Source organism: Saprolegnia parasitica (assembly GCF_000151545.1).
Source record: "Saprolegnia parasitica CBS 223.65 unplaced genomic scaffold supercont2.166, whole genome shotgun sequence".
Classification (NCBI taxonomy): Eukaryota; Oomycota; class Saprolegniomycetes; order Saprolegniales; family Saprolegniaceae; genus Saprolegnia; species Saprolegnia parasitica.
Genome location: NW_012156560.1, coordinates 1 through 8,840, shown reverse-complemented (window position 1 = coordinate 8,840; position 8,840 = coordinate 1). Strand labels below are relative to the sequence as shown.

The following is an 8,840-nucleotide window of genomic DNA, read 5'->3' as shown; positions in this document are numbered from 1 at the left end:
ACCGGAATTCGCGAGGTAGCTCCGGAGGTCGCCCGCTTGCATGTGCTCGAGCACCGCTTCAATGTCGAGGAGCCGACGCCACGTCACGCCGAGAAGCGTCACAATGTACGGGCTCTGGAGTCTATCGTAATGGCATGTCGATGGTTTCGAGAGGATGGAAATGTACTTGGCGAGCAGGAGGATTTCTTGGATGAAGGCGTGGATGGCTTCGGGTCGGCGGTCTTTGTTGCGCTTGATGACCACGGTGGCGTTGGTGGCGAGGTGCGTGGCGCGCCAGACGTCGCCAAACGCGCCGGACGCGATCGGCTTGGCATCGGACACGACGAGGCTGGACGCGTCCAGCTGCAGCATCTGGAGCGTCTCGAGCTCGTGGGACGTCAGCGACGAGATGAGGTAGTCGTCGGCGGCGGCGCGGTCCGTCTTGGCAACGCGCTTCCCGTGGTAGTATATCCCAACGGCAATGATTAAGAGGGCTACGGCGCCGATCGCAAGGTACGTGTAGACTCGGTTGTTGTTGTCCGCGATGTATGGCATGTCTATAAAGAATCGAGTTGAAACTTTGATAGAATCGAGAGGACGCACACAGGTGGTCCTTGTTGAGGGATAGAACGCAAATGGTGTAGTTGGAGGGCGGCCAGAGCGAGCGAATGGTACCGTGATAGACGCGGCAGTAGTCGGCATCTTGGTGCAGACGACGGACGCGGTACCCAGCGCTGTCATTGGATGCTGGTGCCAACAAGCTCAAGGCGGTCAGAGCCGATGGTTGCATTGAAAAGACTGTGAGATCGCAGTCCTTGCACGAGCTACAGCACCATGAGATAAGCAATTCGTTTTAAAGGCAAACGCTGGTTGTACAAGTAGCGCAGGGTGTGAGGCGTCGCGTTGAAATTGAAGAGCTCAGAGACCCCGCTGAGATCGCTAGTAGCAGATTGCGTGAGCCCAAAGTCACAGAGAAAGTTGAGCATCGATGCACGTACACCGTCTCAAGCGCCGACAGTTTGCCAAGATCATCGATGTGAGAATTATCGATCCTGTGATAAGTGTTGTCCAAGAACGTCCTAGATGATGGGGACATGAGTCGGACGACGAGACGGTCAACCCCACAAGCGGCGTAGCGTGGAGGATACATCCTGAGACCACTGGGTCAGCGTCGAGTTGCGAAAGGATCTACTCGCTCAATCACCCCGTGAAGGATGAACGTCAAGCGTACAATTCTTCGAGGCGACTGAAGCGATACAAGCTCACGCTGTCGCCCAGATAACAGCCCTCAAAGGACCTAGGGCGACGTCAAGCAAGACCACCGAGGCCCACCGAGGCCAAACCCACAAGCGCCGGAGTCCTCGGGGCAGCTCGAGGCCATCCATTGCAGTCGTCGTTGTCTCGGACGCCAGGATGCTGCTCGTAAACGACCTATCGCGAAAGTAGCCAATACACGGGGCACGAGGCAAATCGTTGCGTACAATTCGTCAAGCCCCGATGGCAGCTGCTGGTACCGGTGAAGCGACACATCAATATCCAAGTCCACGAGCTCCCTACGTAGCCATGAGCGTCCAGCGAGTACCGAGAAATGGCGCACAGGTGCGGGTGGGGGTAGCGTGAGAGGTCTCCGAGGCGCCAGCCCGACCGTAGATCAAAGCGTGTCGTGTTGGCTGCCACGTGCTGACGCACCGCGCAGCTGCTGTCGACGAGGCACATGACGGCGCCATCGACGCATGAGCCGTCAGCCGTGAGGACGACGGCGTCGGCACCAAGGTCGGCGTACTTGCACAAGGCCATGGCAATTTGGCGTGTCCCATGGCGCGCGCCAATCAGAAACGGCACCGCTGTTGATTGGTCCATCGCTCCAATGTGTTCTCATGACCATCTCTTCCGACCTCTGTGGCTTTTAACAGAATATGTTTTAGATATTCAAGTCACACAGTTCTAGCCGTACTATGGTATACCTTGCCGACTTTGAGACGTATAAAATAATATATGCCATATTGAGACGCATTCGATAGTATGGAAATTACCCCAGTTAGACAGGAGCTATTTACAGGACTGTCCAACACACCAATGGCAAGCTGCAAGTACAGCGACCTGGCGCTGCACGAGACTGCGCTCGTAGCTGACGGCTCGTGCGGAGGCAGCGCCATGTGCTTTGTCAACAGCAACTGCTCGGTCGTTCGCCGCGTGCCAAGTGCGTCGACGCGCGTCCAGCTCGATGCGAACGATGTCCTTGGCGACGTCTTCCTGTACCCGCATGCTACCCTGTCGGATAGTATTCTTGGAGGTTGAGAATGGAAGTTCATGCGTAGCGTTTGTGATAGAGAGCTCGTCAACCTGACGAAGAGCCACATTTACCACCAGTTTCCCGTGCAGCTCGCGGCCCTGTACCTGCAGCAATTGCATTCCGCGATCGCTCATGCTCTACATGTCTTGTGGCTAGGTCGCTTGTCGGCGCCAACTATGGTCACTGGAGAGATTTCGACATCCCGCGGGAGCTTACACACTTGTTTGTCCTACGGCGCAATGATTGCAATATCTGCTGACAACGACACCTAGAATGGTCACCTCTTGTCGCTTCAGCCCCAGCTACCCGCTTTTCAAACGTGCCCGGCGCCTTCAGCACCTGTCGGCCACGCGAGCTTGGAATGCATACTCATATTGTGGATGCATTTAGGGAGCTACGAAGTCCTGGCTTTCCGTACTACGACCTGCAAGATTTCCCGTCGACGCTTGTCAACCTGTACTAGCGATGACGGTGAGAGGTCAACTATACGTTTACTCATAGCACCATCTTGGACCACGGCCCCGGATTCAACGATTTCAATTACTTGCGATTGGCGCAGATCGAGAGGCTGTACGATACCGTCTCTGGTGCTGTCAATAATTGGCCTTGTAGAGAACTCGACAACGTTCGCACACTCCGTAGTTTCCGCGTCTCGTCCCGACTCCGGCACTTGTGCGACACCTACACTTGCATCTTCAAGGCAAGCTCATATGAGCCACGTAGCGCATGCTACAACTGCTCCCTCGACTTCTTTTCTCTGGACGGCGACGACTCGCTGCGAGCGCTGCGCAACCTCTCTCCGACCAGCAGCTCGTCCTCGAATGCTACGTTTCTAGTGCCACCGTTTGCATCCGACTGCACAAAAGACGGCAGCACGCAAGCTCGGCTCTGGGACAATTCACCCGACTACGTCGTGTGTGTGAGCCGCAACTCCAACTACAAATGGGTCGACTATACAGGTTCGTGACGCCCTCTCCTTCCTCCACGGACAAGAGATCTCTAGAGCTCTACCATTTTCTGCTCATTGCGCTTGGCATTCTCGTCGCTGGCATCTTGTTTGGTTGTCTCTATCGCCGAGGCCAGCGCGTCGCCAAGACGGACCGCGCCGCCGCCGCCGACTACCTCATCTCGTCGCTGACGTCCCACGAGCTCGAGACGCTCCAGATGCTGCAGCTGGACGCGTCCAGCCTCGTCGTGTCCGATGCCAAGCCGATCGCGTCCGGCGCGTTTGGCGACGTCTGGCGCGCCACGCACCTCGCCACCAACGCCACCGTGGTCATCAAGCGCAACAAAGACCGCCGACCCGAAGCCATCCACGCCTTCATCCAAGAAATCCTCCTGCTCGCCAAGTACATTTCCATCCTCTCGAAACCATCGACATGCCATTACGATAGACTCCAGAGCCCGTACATTGTGACGCTTCTCGGCGTGACGTGGCGTCGGCTCCTCGACATTGAAGCGGTGCTCGAGCACATGCAAGCGGGCGACCTCCGGAGCTACCTCGCGAATTCCGGTCGGCACGCGATCCCGTGGGCCGAGAAGGCGCTGCTCTTGCAGAGCATTGTGTACGACCTCGTGTTTCTACACACGTTCACCCCCGTCGTCATCCACCGCGACCTCAAGTCCCGCAACGTTTTGCTGGACGCGTCTGGCGGCGCCAAGCTCACCGACTTTGGCGTCTCGCGCGAGCTCTGCGACTCGCGCGCGCTGACCAACGGCATTGGCACGTTCCAATGGATGGCCCCCGAGGTTATCAACGGCTCGTCGTACAGTGAGGCGGCCGACATTTACTCGTTTGGTGCGCTTCTACGATTCGTGTGTTAGACGCGGTGGCTCATCAGAGAGGCATGGGCGTAGGGGTGCTTGTATCGGAGATGAGTACGCACGAGGTGCCGTACACCCAGCGCTGTTTCTCGTCGCAGAGTGCGCAGAGTCTTTTGACCAAGGTCGCGAGCGGCGATCTGCGACCCGACTTTGACGCGATGTCGCCGCCTTGGGTCCACGAGGTCGGTGCGCGCTGCTTGGCGTGGGACCCATGTCTGCGACCGACCACTTTGGAGCTCACGGTGTTGGTGCGGCAGTTTGTCGATAGTCTTGTGGACGACTAATCCGCTTGAAAATAGTGGAGTATTGCATCATGAGTAGGTATTGTCCATAAATGTACCTCAAAAGATCGAGAGGAAAGGAAGAAGCAACATTCAGTGGAATTGAGGAAAACGATTTTCAACATTGCACAACACTTTACAGATGCTGGCTCACGCATAAAACTGCATCTTGACGCGTTGAAGAATTGCAGTGAGCGCCAAAGACGTCGGGCGGTCGTCCGGGTCGAGCGCCATGCACTGCATGCCGAGGTCCCGGACCCACACCGGCGTCTCGTACTGCTCAAAGGTCGGGCGCAATTCGCCGGCCGTGACCTTGGACATGATGGCTTGCTGCGTGTACGCACGGCCTGTTATGGCGTTCTTGACGTCGCCGTACGGCACAGCGTGGGTCGAGAATTCCGACAAAATGACACCTAGGAAAATGTCTCATAACCCTATCCCTAAATCGAAAAATACGTACCAAACGAGTAAACATCGGCGGCGATCGTGTACTCGGTGCCCATGATGATCTCGGGCGCCATCCACTGGTACGTGCCAATGCCGTTGGTCATGCCCGCGTCCGCTTCTTGGCGGGACGCGCCAAAGTCGGTCAACTTGGTGCCCTAGTTTCGAAAATATTAAGGTGTTTCAATCTAAAAAGAAGAGAAAACCTTTGCCGAGTCGAGGAGGACGTTGCGGGACTTGAGGTCGCGGTGGATGATCGGCGGCTCAAACGTGTGCAGATACACAAGACCCCGGACGATGCTCATGATGGAAGTGAACTTTTCCTGCCAGCTGTACGTCGTGGGCGGCCGGCTCATAAGGTAGTTGCGCAGATCGCCGAGGTCCATGTACTCGACGACGACCTCCATTTCGATCGGGCGGCGCCAGCTCACACCGACAAACTTGACGACAAACTCGCTTTCCATCCTAGAATATGTGGACACATATTGTCATCATCCCGCAGGTTTTGCGATGTCCTACATGGCCATGAGCTTGATTTCGTCGATAAACTTCTTGACGCTCTCGATGCGGCGGTCCTTGATGCGCTTGACGGCGACCTTCTCGTCGCAGTAGGTTGCGAGCCACACTTCGCCAAACGCGCCGGAGGCCAATGGCTTCTTGGCCGTGACCTTCAAGTCGGCAATGTCGAGCTTGTGGATACGCAGATCTTCGACGTTGAGGCCCATATCGCTGTAGTCGCCGGCTGACCCTTGCGTGCCATTGAGCGTGCCGTTCGTAAACTCGTTTTGGTAGTAGCCGGTCCCATCGTACACTGCCTTTTTGTTTTTTCGCACGATGAAGAATGCGATGAGTGCAACGAGCACGACACCGCCGACCGCGAGGCCCACAATCAACCCCATGTCTACGAAATGGCGTGAGCGTTTGAAAGAGCATGCGAGGTAGCGTACGGTTGGTAGCTTCGGGTACGGGCGCCGGCGCGAGGGTGTCTAGTGACAGCGAGTTCAGAGCTGGAAATCTGGAGATGTCGACGTACTGGGCGTGACGCAGACATTGACCTTGACAGTGGTGTCGCTGGGCCAGAGTTGCAACGGCTTGCCGCTACTCGCAGTGCACGCTGCCATGTCGACAGCCGTGTTTTTGTTGAAGCGGTAGCAAGTCGCCTTGAGCGTGCTTTCGTCGTCGTCGCAGGCAGGAAGGACGTTGAGTGCATCAAACGTGGCTTGGTTGATGGTAAAGTTGGTCACGTTGCAGTCCATGCAGCCGCTAGCCACCTTGTATAAGAGTCGACGGAGGCAAATACAATATTGTACAAAAAACGAATCTTGTCAGAGAGTCGAATGTTGGCAATCGTCTTGATCGGGTTGTAGCTCAGTTGGCTACGCAACGCTTTTAGCTCTCAAGTGCTACAGAAACAGTCAAGAAGGTCGTACAGGTAGTTCAAGTTGGTCCAGTCCATGTCGACGACCTTTTCGTACTGGTTGTGACGAATGTTCCTACACAATTTAGTATGAGTCCACGTCAAATATGACAACTTAGCACACAGAAATGTGAGATTGGGCGGGAGGTAGTTGAAGTCGTTGAGCGTGTTGTTTTGAATCGCTCTATGCGGTGGCTTCAGATCTCAACAGCATCGATCGGTACTTTGTACAAGGACACGAGACCGTCCGGAAGGCCCTTTGGGATCGTCTGGAGTCGGTTGCCACGCAGTGTCCTAGACCAGAAAGATGCGACGTTGCATGCTATCGTCGCAGGCACAACCGTACAGGTTCTTGAGGGCCACGGGCCAGCGAAAGGTGGCGGGAAACACATCCAAGAACGAGTCCAGAACGTCACTAGTCAGCGTCATGGTCGCCTTCTAGCCAAGCAAATGAACGATTACATGCGGCGCATCGAGTCTGGAAATGGGGTCTTGATCTGGTTAAAGTCGATTGTGGTGATGTTCTCGATGGTCCTACCCAGCCACAAAATTCTCTCAACCGGGTCAACATGTCGTTGCGTACAAAGTAGTGAGGGTCTTGGGGAAGGCCATGCCCTTCATGACAAGAAGCGACTTGTTGCCGTACTTCCTACACCCAGCGCGCTTAGCTCTCCAGCTCAAGTACGACAAAGAGCCGATGTATGTACATGTAGGCGACAAGGGACCGGGAGAGATCGCCGATCGCGTTGAAGCGCGGCAGCTTGGTGCGGCCTTCCATGGTAATATTGACGAGGATCTCGCAGTTGGTCGAGTTGATGACGCAGTACGACGCGTTACCGCCGGGCAAAATCGGCCCGCAGCACTCGTCCGCCGTGTAGACCGAGAGGTTGGGGCCGTAGTACCCATACTTGCACGCAGCGTCGTCGGCGGCGGCGACCGTCGCGCACAGCGAGGCGAGAAAGAGCAGTCGCAGGATTGCTCTTGCCATTTGGTCCTTTGAAAAGGAATTGAGTACGAGGCTGCAACGCGTCCTAGCGTGTCGCACAACGTGCTGCTGCATACGTGCTGCTGCAGGCGACTCCGTGACGACAGCAGCGCCTGTCGCGTTTCTAGGGAGCCTGCACGCGCCATGACGGGTATCTAGCGCTGGCAAGTGATTGCTTCAACGTACGAAAGGAGTTGCCAGGATCCGCGTCCGCGTAGACACTGACGCCCAGCCATTTCTAGCTGTGCTAAACAGTATGTAGGTGAGTCGTCGAATCAGAGAGCAACAACCAACAGCACTGCGTGTCTAGTCACCTTGGCGACGCGCGTGGATTACATCCGATTTCGCCCAAAATGCATCTCAGCTTGTGAGAACGTAGGTGCGACAACGGACAGAGCGCTCCAAGCCTCATGGAATTGTGCGAAGCAGATCACGCTGAGCAGTAGTACCCAGGCTTGGAACAATGGCATTGAAAGCTCGGGGGTAATCATACACCACATCGAGCCTATTCGCCTCGACAATGCAGCGATTGTCTCCAGGGAGGGGCATGGGCAAGAAAGCGCGAGCCAATGCCTCCGCTTGGTTGACGTCCTTGATCAACGATGCACCATCTGCACAGGTACATGTATTACCACAGCGAGAGGCCCGATGGGTTGATGGGTTCTTCATCGCCAACGGTTCTTGAGAGGTACATGCATAGATGCTATGGCCGTGTGGGGGCGAGTGCTCTACGCACAAGGGCGTGCAGTCGTGTTTACAACGACACCAAGCACGATGTACCTATCATGGACGCGTCGACGGCCTTACCGCCAGCCAGGCCATGTACGCATCATTTGATTGGCTGTTTATGGACACCATATGTGTTGCCTACCACGTTTGATTGGCTGGTGTCATCGACAGCGCGCATCGAACAACGATTATGGCGCGCGTTTGCTGCACCTTGCCGTTAGGATGTGCTGCAAGGTAGACGCATTCGACAGCCGAGCGCGCTTCCTACCGGTACGATGTACGTGCCATCGACTTGTACTGTAGCCCTAGGCACTTGTGGACCACCAACGACCGCGCACGAAGCAGAGGTCGCTGTCTGTTGGTGCACGGACACAAGGTCACACTGTCTTTGCCGTGGGCAGCCGGTTTCGATGCAGACTCTGGATTCAACGGCTGTGTTGCTGGCTAGCATGTTGGGTACCAGACGTTGCCATAACTCAAAAACCATGCAAGAGCGTGCGTGGTTGTGGCTCGGCCTATGCCTCGGTGTCGTCCGCGCAGCCTGCCCGTACGAAGGCATGTCTGGCACGATCCTTGCGACCGATGCGACCTGCGGCAAGACGTATAAAGTCTGCGGCGTCAACGCGAGCTGCGATATCATCACGCACTCGGTCAACTTCACGCTCCCGACGTACACGGGGTGGTCGGCGATCGGCAACATGGAGTCGTACCCGCTGGACGAGCTGTGCGTTCTGAAGTACTAGCTCCAATGGCGCACTGACTTGTATGCCTAGAACGGTCAAGGACTCGGAGGCCGTGACGATCCGCAAGATGTTGCTGCCAAAGACACTCACCTACCTGTTGTTTGATTTGTTCGATTGTACATGAAAACTGAACTTGGTATGTGTA

The 8,840-nt window shown here is 55.9% G+C and overlaps 4 protein-coding genes across 4 annotated transcripts; 2 read left to right on the top strand and 2 right to left on the bottom strand.

The window, feature by feature from the left end:
- Window positions 1-3,436: 3,436 nt before the first annotated feature.
- Window positions 3,437-4,413, top strand: SPRG_15454 (serine/threonine protein kinase; the record flags this gene model as incomplete). The annotated part of the gene is made up of 2 exons (XM_012354521.1): window positions 3,437-4,070; window positions 4,130-4,413. 2 exons carry the CDS (start codon window positions 3,437-3,439, stop codon window positions 4,378-4,380), a joined length of 885 nt encoding a protein of 294 aa, XP_012209911.1. The 3' UTR covers window positions 4,381-4,413.
- A 114-nt stretch (window positions 4,414-4,527) lies between these two features.
- Window positions 4,528-6,667, bottom strand: SPRG_15453 (TKL protein kinase; the record flags this gene model as incomplete). The annotated part of the gene is made up of 11 exons (XM_012354520.1): window positions 4,528-4,790; window positions 4,838-4,979; window positions 5,028-5,286; window positions 5,341-5,722; window positions 5,769-5,807; window positions 5,855-6,084; window positions 6,132-6,197; window positions 6,252-6,314; window positions 6,363-6,422; window positions 6,470-6,532; window positions 6,585-6,667. The coding sequence occupies 11 exons, from the start codon at window positions 6,665-6,667 to the stop codon at window positions 4,528-4,530; spliced, it is 1,650 nt and encodes a 549-aa protein (XP_012209910.1).
- A 135-nt stretch (window positions 6,668-6,802) lies between these two features.
- Window positions 6,803-7,226, bottom strand: SPRG_15452 (hypothetical protein; the record flags this gene model as incomplete). Its single annotated transcript, XM_012354519.1, has 2 exons — window positions 6,803-6,887; window positions 6,946-7,226. The coding sequence occupies 2 exons, from the start codon at window positions 7,224-7,226 to the stop codon at window positions 6,803-6,805; spliced, it is 366 nt and encodes a 121-aa protein (XP_012209909.1).
- A 1,283-nt stretch (window positions 7,227-8,509) lies between these two features.
- SPRG_15451 (hypothetical protein) lies at window positions 8,510-8,676 on the top strand (the record flags this gene model as incomplete). The annotated part of the gene is made up of 1 exon (XM_012354518.1): window positions 8,510-8,676. A coding segment is annotated over one exon (167 nt), but the record flags the coding sequence as incomplete, so codon positions are not given.
- Between the last annotated feature and the right edge of the window lie 164 nt (window positions 8,677-8,840).